This window comes from Lycium ferocissimum, chromosome 4 (genome assembly GCF_029784015.1).
Source record: "Lycium ferocissimum isolate CSIRO_LF1 chromosome 4, AGI_CSIRO_Lferr_CH_V1, whole genome shotgun sequence".
NCBI classification, from domain to species: Eukaryota; Viridiplantae; Streptophyta; class Magnoliopsida; order Solanales; family Solanaceae; genus Lycium; species Lycium ferocissimum.
The window spans coordinates 11,575,195-11,587,335 of NC_081345.1; the positions used below are offsets into that span (position 1 = coordinate 11,575,195).

General features: G+C 33.7%; 1 protein-coding gene across 1 annotated transcript; it reads right to left on the reverse strand.

Annotated features, from left to right (window-relative positions):
* Positions 1-3,564: 3,564 nt before the first annotated feature.
* LOC132051562 (uncharacterized) lies at positions 3,565-5,457 on the reverse strand. Its single transcript, XM_059442701.1, has one exon. It carries the CDS (start codon positions 5,255-5,257, stop codon positions 3,761-3,763), a length of 1,497 nt encoding a protein of 498 aa, XP_059298684.1. The 5' UTR covers positions 5,258-5,457; the 3' UTR covers positions 3,565-3,760.
* Between the last annotated feature and the right edge of the window lie 6,684 nt (positions 5,458-12,141).

The window sequence follows — 12,141 nt, forward strand, 5'->3', positions numbered from 1 at the left end:
TCATTGTACGTCCCATACTTCAAAGTACGGGCGTACTTTCGACGTAACACGTACTTTTAACGTTTTGAGGGAAATTTTCCAGTTTTAACACTTCTGTCTTGGTTTCCAAGTCCCCGAATCATGAACGTAAGCTGGTTAGGGGTACGAGGTGTTACACTAGTACCTAGGGGTGGGCGTTTGGGATTGGATATAAAAAGTTCAGTTTGGATTTTCGATTTTCGGATTGAAAATTACAATCCAAATCCATTCCAAATAAGCTCGGATTGGATTTTTTAAGTTCGGTTTCAGATTAATCGCTTTGGATATTTCGGATTTGATTTTTGAGTCTTTAAGACAAGCTTATTGATAACTAAGTTCATGTGTCCCAGTTACCAAGTTACACGTCTTAGCATAACGTGAAACCAAATTAGAATTAGAAACCAAAGCAGTTAATATACTTCATGCATAAAGTCAAAAGTGCATCTTCCTCTACTTCAACACAAGAATATTTTTCAAGTTTGAGTTCCACAGAGGAAAATTCAGATCTTAGTTACTTTGTGATAGTAAGAACCGTGAAAATAAAAGAATTTCTTGGATAAATTGAGCTAGTTCGATCACCTAGCACAATGGCACTTGCTGCAAAAAGCAAAGCATTTTGGGCAATGCAAGATAAGAGAATTATAAGATTGTATACGAATGTAAGAAAAACCCTATATTATGTTTGATTTAATAGAAAATTATGTATTTGGACTTATTAATATAATGGGTAAGGTCATAGCCTGTAGGGTATTCATATATTAGACCTTTCGAAATTGGACTTATTAGTATAATTGGCCTATTGGACACGTATGATATGAGTAGGTTGAATATAAGGTATAATTTCTTTGAATTTTAGGATATCCAAATATCCGTAAAGACTAATTTCAATATCAATCCGAAATTCATAAATTTCAAAAATAAAATCCGCAATCCAAATCAAAAATTCAAAAAGTTCGGATTTCGAATTGGCCCAAACTATGTCCACCTCTACTAGTACCTGACCAAAAAGATGTTGATAGTCCTAGGAGCCAGTTGGTCATGTAACTTTGAATTTTAAATTTTAAGTTTTGAGTTGAAATTTGTGTTATGTTTCTAATGGTTGAACAAAGTTTCAAAATTAATTTCAAATTCACCTAAAAGGTAGAATTTCTACTCCAAGTTTGTAATTCCAACTTTTTAAAACTTGATCCGTAAGTTTATATTTTGTAAAAAAAAAATCATAATTTAAAATTTTGTAAAGAAAGACTAATGCTCTACTTGAAGAGATTGTTTGTACCATGTGGGAAGATTATATTAAAGAATAACTAGTTACTAATATTGTTGTTTTCTTGGATCAGTGAATTATTGAAAATTATGTGAATTGAAAAATTTGTCATAGCATATAATCACAAGTGTTTTTTTTTTTTTTTTTTTTTTTTTTTTTATAGAAGGACTACGAAGATATGCTTATTTATTAACGTGGCGTTGTAGGATATCTTAATACCTTATTAATTATGATTCATTTGTTTGGTAAGATTGTTAAGAGGTAGGAAAATTTTGATAGTTTTTATAAAATGTGTGATTTTATGTTTATAAGAAAAAATATTACAGTTAAAATTCAAATTACATATCTGAAGACAATTTCAACTACAAATCAATCTTTGACTAAATCAATAATTCGAGATCACATGATTCAAGTTCAGTCCAAACGCCTGCTTAATAAGCTAACGATAGATGTGAGTTATGTTTACGTGTCTCCCATTTCCTGCTTACCAGTTTCTAAATATAGCCACCGACACCATGCGTTCGTACTGTCGGTTGCCTTATTGTCTTACAGCCCTCGAAAAATTGAGAATTATAAGTCATTACCCAATATTCTACTTATTTAACTCCTCAATCCTCATTAACAACCTTATTTCCTAAAATATTCCCCTACGCATTTGGAACCTGTCTCTCAAGTCTCAACCTTTGGTCAAACTTTTATGAATCAGTCTCATGGCATGTGGTTGTTACAGTATGGACTCAGACCACCTGGTACGTAATTATAATGCAAAATTACTAAGACCACTTGGTACGTAATTGTAATGAAAAATTACTAAGTACTATTCGACTTCGTGGAGAACTCTATTTATGTGTTATCTCCATTAATGATAAAATTCTATTAAGGGTAAAATAGAGAAAAAATAATTAATTGTGCTTTGAACTTCTAAAACGACAAACCAATTTGAGACAATTATATTTAGTAACCCCGATCGATAAGTTGAGATAGAGGAAGTATTGATTGGAAGGGGTATTTGATACTGTTACACTTATTTATTGTCTAAGTTATAATCTCTCTCTGAATGTTTACTCCATTTATGTGTCATCTCCAGAGGCGGATCGAGAATTTGGAGGTTCCAGGTGTCACTGCGCTGTAAATGTAGAAGTATAGCAATTTACGAGGTCCAATTACTAGAGTAATTAAACGTTTGATCGGTTTTTATCAACTTTTGATTATGGTTCGGGTTATTTGTCTTTTTGGTTTACGTAGACAAATATTATTCCAACTATTATATAGAAAAAATTACGCTCATATAGGTACATCACCTCAAGCTTACAAGCATAATTTCTACTATAACATTAAAAAAAAAAATCTTTTTAAAATCAGCATGAACCAAAACTCAACATACCCTTTTCTTTTGTGTTTTGTTAAACCATTTAAATAAAATAAAATAATATGTTAACTTAAAGATAAGAAACAATGACGGAAGAGAGCAGTAGGGAAAAAATTATTAAAATTTTGACGAAGAGAGAGGAGAAGATTCGGGAGAAGAGAAAAAAAAAATTGAAGAAGAAAACTATTTACCGTCTTGCCTGTGAGGAAGAAAAAAAAAAGGAAAAAAAGAAAGCTAGTGAAAATTAGCTATAACTTTGGCACAATACACCCAGGCACCCACCATACACAGGTACAAAATCTGGCTATACTAAAAATATTTTAAGAAGTGTAAGCAACAGGGCTCGAACTTGCGCCCCTAGGGAGAAAAACCTGGCGCCTAACTAGGCACCACGGCCTCCAATGTTATTCCAGGTGGCACGATGATATATTTCTTACACGTATATACATACATATGCATAGTTTCAATTGAGGTGTTGGGGTGGCGTGGCACTCCCACGCCACTACATAGATCTGCCCCTGATCATCTCCATTAATGATAAAATTTTAATAATTATAGGAAGAATTAATTAATTGTGCTTTGAACTTCTAAAACGACAAATGATGAGATAACTATTTTTAGTGAGTACGACGGATAATTTAAGACGGAGGATTTTATAGAAAATTTGCTACGTTCAATCACAATTATTGAACTTGATTTCTATTACATAGAACAATTTTCTTTCATCCTTACTTTGTAACGTATAGCAATAATGCATTTTCTCGTTCTAAGCTACTCTCTTTTTCAGAGTTCTCTTTCAATCTTGTCTAATCATTATTAATGCACTCACATGAAACAAAAGAAAGGAGAATTATGAATTATAAGAAAATACTCGGTCTAAATAAAGGAAGTGCTTTTATCTAAAAGGAAAACATAAAATGAATTCCATAATTTATTAATAGTAGTAACATCTTACTAATAAATTACAAATTGCAAGATATATATAAAAAAGAAAATATTAAATGTTGGACAACGAAAATCTTTTTTTTTTCTCTCCCCTTTTTTTGCCATATGGGTAGAAAAACTATAGACCATTAAGTGAAAAAACCAAAAAGTAAACAGAGAAAAGTTTAGCTCTTTTTCTCCACTTCACCACCTTCTACTAAATAAGCTTTCTTTCTTCTATCTGCACTATTTGACAAGCAAATCACAAGAAAAAATGTTGCATAAATAGCATGAACCTTCCAACTTGTCTTAGGTGGCTGATGTAACACAGCTCTATGAAACACTGTCATGTAATAATGAAGCCCAACAGCAAAGCCCACAATTGTTTGGGCCAGCCCAATAATCTTTGTTGCAGGCCCAGTCTCAGTGGAAAACACTAAGATCAAATACATTAGCAACATCAAAAGGTACAACACATACGCTAGAGTTTGCAACACTTGTAAGCATATGTAAGTGGATTGTGCAGTTGCATAGAAAAATTTTAGTGGTTCCAAGCCAGTGATTAAAGAGGAAAGGCAAAGGATTGAGAAGTAAATGGAAAGGTAAACTTGGATGAAAATTAAGAGCTTTTGGAGTGAAAAATAGGCTTTAATTTTATTGAAAATGAGTGAAACAAGAATGAGAGGAATTAAAATGAATGCAAACGAGATTATAGAGGCTACTGTTGGTGCATATTTGTTACCTACGTAAGGTTTGAAGTTCTTGGTGATTTCTTTGTTTGCTTTGTTGAGGTAAACCTGTGAGGTTTTGGAAATTTTTTCCAAATCTGGCAAAAGTGTTTCTTGAAATTTGGAGGGTAAATCTGTAAATCCAGAAATGAAGTCATCTTCATCATCTTCAAGCCAGCTGTATTGTGATTTTTTTTGTGTTGTCTCTTGTGTCTTGGTTTTCTTGTCTGTTGGGGGCTGGTTTGTATTAATTAGTGTTTTGGATTTGGACTCATTGGTGTCTTTTTTTTCCAGTTGGGGTTCAGTGGATTTGGCTGTTTTGTTAGTGGGCTGGTTTTTACTTGGGGTTTTGGATTTGGACTCACTAGTGAGGCCTTTTTCCACTTGGGTTTTAGTGGCTTTGGTTGTTTTGTTCTTGGGAGAAAAGGTTGAGATATTTTTGGTTAGATCTGAGGATTTCTTGGGGGTGGAAGAAGTGATTTTTGTTGAATTTTTGGACTTGGAGGGAGTGGGATTGAGCTTCTTTTGGAGCTGAGATTTGAAGGTAAGTTTATCTGATTTGGTAACGGTAGTACTAGGATTGGAACTAGGCTTGGTTTTATTCTTGGTTTGTGAATCAGAAATGGAAAGTTTTGATTTTGAAAGCTTGGTTTGGTTCTTGGTAGAACCAAAGCTAGAAGAAGAAGAAGTCTTGATTTGCTTCGTTTGATTCTTGGAAGAGGTAGTAGTGGATTTGAGGAGTTTGGTTTGGTTCTTGGAAGGTAAAGTTGAACTTGAAGTTGTACTGATTTTCTTCTTAATTGGCTTTGACTCATTTTCTAGCTCCAACATTCTTCTGCTTCTAACATTATTCTCACTATGTGCAGGAATGAATGAAAGAGTGAATAACACAGAAACAAGACAAAGTACTAGAAGTACCTTAGTAAAGCTGCAAGAGTGTGGAAGTGGAGCCATATGTACTGAAATCTATTGACTCTTTTGATATGAAGATCTAATGAGAGGCTTCTCCAAGATTTAAAGCCTCAATTGGATCTGAATTTTAGACAAGATGATAAAAGTTGTGTGGGCATTGGGGGAGGGGAGAATGGTAGCATTAAAAACGTGATACAGAACTATGTAGGACTTTTTAGTGTGTGTGAAAAGAGGAAAGGAAGCAAAGTAGGAGACTTTAATGCCAAAGTCGAGGCAATGAAATATGTCACATGGAGCAACCAGACAAGCACAGTATTCCCTATACTACGCGCTTTGCTTCTGTAATACTAGTAACTAGTGTTTTATTTTGTTTTTCTTTTGTCACTCTAAAATAACTGGTTCCCAAATATAGGCAGCAAGTGCAATGAAACTCTTCATATACCAGACTAGACTAGAGCTAACCTCAAGTGTTTGTTCCTTTAGGGATCTTTGTGAAAATAGTATTAGTTGAAGGTTAGATACGCATAAAACATTCAATTTATAGTATAAATATAGTAAAATTATTTAACTTATTTTTCTAACTACAAATTTAATTTGTTAAATTTTCACTTTATTTCATGCAGTATCATTTTTGCTTGTTTGCGGCAGACCACCGGAAATCACAACTATTTCATTAAAAAGAATATTATTTAAAGTAAAAGAATTTTATAGCTCAAGTAGATTATCCATACAAAAAACCCAACCCATCCGATTAACAAATTTCTGTAAAAAGTTTGTAGAATCAGAACATTGAATAATTTTTTCTTCTATGTTAAAGTAGTGATCACAAATTGGCTATTAATCGTTTAAAAATTACTTTAAAATGTTATGTTATTCAATATTTTGGAAGCGAAGTTTTTGAAATTTAACATAGAACTGCAGGCATTGAGGCTCTGCCAGGGATATATATCACACTTCCTTTATGCTCTTTTGAATTGACATTATCATGTGAAATAACTCAAGAGATCGACTCTACTTGCTATTTCGTTATCAACAACAAAATAAAGCTTAATAAATTTTTTTCTAAAACACTTTCTATATAATTTTTTTACCATAGGTTGGAAATATGGGTTGGTCCTTTTAATATCATGGATGGGGTTTTGGGTATTCGTAATTAATTTGAAATCATGAAGCTCTTTTAATTTTAAATAATACTTTTTAAATGAAATAATAGTGATTTTCTGCGAGATTGCCTGAAAACAACAAAAATGATATTGTTTGAAACAAAATAAAAATTGAGTTAATTTTTTTTTTTTTTTTTTTTTTTAATAATCTTGTCACAATTATACTACAAGTTGATAATTTTGTCACAATTATACTACAAGTTGAGTGACCTTATATCAAATACTCCAACATTACAGACTGGGGTTGAGCTTAAGGTCAAATGTTTGTTCATTTGGTTACAATCTTTAGTCAAATTTAAAGAATGCACAAGTCAAGAAATCAAACATTTCACCGACAAGGAAGGTGGCTTCACAGTTTGTCAAAGAACTAGAGGAATTTAAAGAAAGTAAATAAAAGAGAATATAAAAGAAAGGGAGAAGGAAAAAGAAACTTTTCTTCTTTTCGTTGGTGCGAGAAGGAAGTTGCAAGATGGGAATTAGAATTCCCCTAATAATCTTAATTTGCCAACTGTTATACACTATTTGTCAAGTTGTATTTTGGATGTATTATTAATGATTATACAACTAGAAGTGTAAATTGTATCACTTAACTTAAACTGATAAATACAATTTGCGTTTTACGAGTTATATCTTAATTGTCTCGAGTTGTATCCATCGAATACTTGCAAGCAGTTGTATATTGTACGTTGAGAGGCAAAGTTCTTCTATAAATAAAGAGCTTTGCCTTCTCATTTGTAACATCAAGAAAATATGATAATATAATACTCCCTCTTCGCTACAAAGTTATTGGTTTGCTTCTCTTATTTATTTCGGTATATATAGTTTAATAACGCGTTATCGAGTACGGCCTCTGGCAAAAAAGAACTAATACCCTCCAAATATGGAGCTTCGCACCGGGTGCAGAACTTCTCTGTTACTTAAGTTTTCCAGGTTTGGTTATCAAAGTAGCATGTTTACTAATATATTTCAAATCTAAATATGATAACAAGGCAAGTGATCTTCCCGATTAAGTTGTGTGTTGCACAACTTTGATATCTTTTTGAATACATATTAATATTAAAATATTGGAAAATTTCTATTTAAATACATGTTTTTCCAGAACATGGACATGTGGACTATTATACATGTAAGGATATTAAATCACTACGAGCATAGTTATGGTAGTAATTACTATATGATTATCGAGTGATATAGCCACAATTCTATTGCCAACGCTATGATCAAGTATTGATGTGGCAAACGATTATTATCACATTATTCTCATTTGATTTATCCTTTTAGCAATTTATTAAATTACTGTCTATCTTTTGTCTTCAATTTATTTTGGAGGCTCATTATGACTAAGATTTACGTTTACAATCACCCGAAGTGGTGATATAGTCATAGTCCGCTTAAGACTTAAAAGTTACGCCTATGACCACCAAATGTGGTAATAATTTCATTGGCTTATTGTGATTACAACTGAAGATATGTTAGAGAAAATTCTCTACATTATATGCATGCCTCAATTCATCTTTCAACACAATCTCTCCAAAAGATCATAAAAAAATTCATAAAAATCCTTTGATTCTGTGTTTTTCTCAACGCATTTCTTTCAAATCACTCTTTCAGACCTTTTTTTTTTTTTTTTTTTTTTCAAATTGATCTGAATTATAAACGGTTCTTCAAGTGGGTCTTCTTCAATTTCTTGTAAGAAGAAATCACCAATTTGGTTCTAGTGGTGTAATATACTACTTTAACCAATACATTCTAAAGCAATTTACAGATTTATTCGTTAATTTGAGTTTTTCCTTCATTTCTTCAAGTGGGTCTTCAATTTTAAGTTCAAAATCGCCAATTTGGGTTCACTTATAGTGGTGTAGTATACTACTTTAACCATATATTTTACAGTAATCTATAGATTTGACAGTTTAATTGAGTTTTTACTTCATTTCACCAAATGGGTCTTTAATTTTAAACCAATTTGGGTCACTTTCAGTGGTGAAGTATGCTACTTTAACCTTACATTCTACGTCAATTTATAAATTTATTAGGTCATCTCCAACCCACCTCCATTTTTACCTCGAAACTCCATTTTGAAGTCAAAAATGGAGGAATTTTGCTCCAACCCAGCTGCAAATTTGTCTCCATTTTGGGGGGTGAACAGTGTCACTCCGAATTTGGAGTGACACTATTCATCCACTCCATCACTATTCCCTATTATTTTTTTTATTATTTAACCCTTTTAATTTATCATATTATATATACCTAATTATGTTTATGTAATATCTTTATAATATTAATTTTATAACTTAATTTTGGCGTATAATTTTGATAAATTAATTTTCGTGCATATATTATTTTTATGTAAAATTGAAAGTTAATTTTATTATAAGTTATAATTGTTTAACAAAGTATATAACCATCACAAAAATGAAAGGTGCAAATATAAAATATAAGATGTTGCTAAAATTGAAAATACATTAAAATTGGAAATACATTAAAATTGAAAATACATTAAATTAAAAATACATAAAAATTGAAACTACATTAAATAACATAATAATTTAGTAGGGAGGTAAGTCGTTTCCAGATACACCAAAATCATTAAAGAATTGAGTGAATGGGGTAAAGGATTGTTGTGGTTGTGGCTGTGGAAATTGTTGACTCCTTTTATCCATTATTCGTTTTTGTTCTTGTCGCAAAAATTCACGACAATTTGGATCGACAACAGAATCCACATCGATGAGTAAAAATTTATTTTCTCCTCCCGCCCATTATGTTAGTCAAGGAAAAGAATATGATGTGGGTTATTATTTAGCTGACGGTATATATCCAAAATAGTCTACCCTTGTGCAAACTATTCGTGAGCCACGTTCGCCAAAGAAGAAATATTTCGCGATGAAACAAGAATCATGTCGAAAAGATGTTGAACGTGCATTCGGAGTTTTGGAAGCTCATTTTGCAATTATTGCAGGACCGTCAAGTTTTTGGAGAAAAGAAGTGCTACATGATATAATAACTACATGTATTATACTGCACAACATGATAATCGAGGATGAGCGTGATCTTAATGCACCAATTCAAGATGGTTGGGAAGGTCCAACTCCAACAGTAGAAATGGTAGTAGTGAAAATCACCGATTTGAACAATTTTGGGGGGGACACAAAAAAATTAAGGACAATGATGCTCATTTTGCACTTCGTAATGTATTAATAGATCATTTATGAGAGCATACTAGAGGTGGAAGTTGAATATTTAAGTAGTATTTAAACTAAATTTTATCATAATGTAATATGTATTGAATTATCTTGTATCTTAATGATTTCACTTTTATTAGAATTATCCGTTAATATGTATAATCTATAATATTTGCTTACAAATTATATTATTTAAAAATTTGTGGTATAAAATAATTTTATTTTAAATGATTATATAACAAAGAAATACGAGTATGAATTATATGGGATGAATATATATATAAAAATAGATAGGATTTGTTTAATGGAAATAAGAAAATAAAATTTAAATAAAAGATAATAATATAATATAGAAGAGAGAGAAGAATATAAAAAGGAATATTCTTTTTAGAGTAAAAAATGAAGTAATGGTTGGAGTTAGATTACTCCATTTTGGAGTAAAGATTTGGAATGAAGGGTTGGAGATGGCCTTAGTGAAATTGAATTTTTCCTTCATTTCTTCAAGTGGGTCTTCTTCAATTTCTTACCTGCAAAATCACCAATCTGGGTTCATTTTCAGTGGAATCTAGTACTTTAACCAATACATTCTACATCAATTTATAGATTTGTTTGTGAATTTGGGTTTTTGCTTCATTTTCCCAAGTGGGTCTTCTTCAATTTGCCCTCCGGCAGTCTCCAGGTTCTATCTTTCTAGCCCGTTACTTTTCCGTAGTTAATTGCTATTCTTGCGGTTGTTTTGAAATTAATTTGGTTATTGTGTAGTCTCAAGTAGTACGTCATCTTTACAATTTGTCCGTGAGGTTCCTGCCTCTCTGCTTGCTTTCTTGCCTATATATTCATACACTTTCTTGCTTCTCTCAATTAGGCATATTATATTGTTGGAATTGATTGTTACATCCTTGCTGTAGACCTTTTGCACATTTTGTTGCTGGCCTGTTTTTTTGGAGTATTTTAATCTTGTTTTTGTCTGTTAGTTGCTTTTTTGTTTACTTTATTTGCACTTGAAAATTTTCATAACGTGCGTTAGTGGCTTCGAGGAATGATGATAGTTTAAGGTCGTGTCCTCGGTTGGGGTTGGGGGTGAGGGGTGAGGGGTAGGTGTGCTAAGCGTAACAATGGTACTTTTAGGTTGAGAGTTGGGTCGTGGAACATAGGGACTTTGACAGGAAAGTCGATTGAGTTAGTGAAGATTCTTAAGATGCGGAAGATAAATATAGCTCGTGTCCAGGAGACTAAATGGGTAGGAACCAACGCTAAGGATGTAGAGGGGTTTAGGTTGTGGTTCTCAGGAAAATCGAGGAGTAGAAATGGTGTAGGCATTTTAGTGGACAAAGACTTAAGGGACCAAGTGGTGGAGGTTTGGAGGGTGAACGACAGGGTGATGACCATTAAGCTAGTTTTGGCAGGGATAACTCTTAACGTAATTAGGTCCTATGCGCCGCAGGCGGGTTTGGATGAGGAGGACAAGAGGCGTTTTTGGAAGGACTTGGACGAGGTTGTAAGAGGTATCTCGCAGACCGAGAAACTCTTGATAGGAAGAGTTTTTAATGGTAACATAGGGTCCTCTTCAAACGGGTATGATGATGTACATGACGGTTTCGATTTTGGGGATAGGAATGAAGGAGGAGTCTCGCTTTTAGATTTTGTGAATGCTTTTGAGTTGGTCATCGCTAACTCAAGCTTTTAGAAGAGGGAGCAGCACTTGGTGACTTTCCGTAGTGCGATGGCTAAGACTCAGATAGATTACTTGCTTCTTAGGAAGGGTGACAGAGGTTTGTGTTAGGACTGCAAGGTTATCCCGAGCAAGAATATTTCAACCCAACATAAGCTTATGGTTATGGATTTGGAGATCAAGAGGAAGAAGAAGAAAAGGGTTCAGTATGACCAACCTAAGATTAGATAGGGAGGCATGACTGGGGGCAAAGCCCAGGAGATTAGGATGAAGTTAGTGGGTATGGGGGCTTGGGGAAGTAGTGGAGATGCAGATAGTATGTGGGCTAGAACAGCTGGCTACATCAGGGAAGCAGCTAGAGAGGTGTTAGGGGTCTCGAGGGGTTGCACTAGTAGGCATAAAGGGGATTGGTGGTGGAATGAGGAGGTTCAAGGAAAAGTCGAAGCCAAGAGATTGCTTATACGACGTTAGTGGAAAGCGTAGATGAGGAGGACAAGAGGAGGAATAGAGAGAGGTATAAGATGGCGAAGAAGGAGGCGAGGCTAGCAATCACGATGACTAAAACAACAGCTTCTGAGCACTTATATAAAGAGCTCGAGTGCAAAGGCGGGGATAGAAAGTTGTATAGGCTTGCCAAGGCGAGAGAGAGAGAGGAGGGCCCGTGATCTGGACCAAGTGAAGTGCATCAAAGATGAGAATGGCGAAGTGTTGGTAGAAGAGGCACACATTAGATGGAGATGGCAAGAGTATTTCCATAAGCTCTTGAATGAAGAAGGGGACAGGGATATCTTGCTAGGGGAGTTAGAGCAGTCCGAGATGCGTAGAAATTTCGGGTATTGTAGATGCATAAAGGTTGCGGAGGTTCAGGGGGTTGTTCGAAAGACGAGAAGGGGACGAGTGACCAGGCCAAAT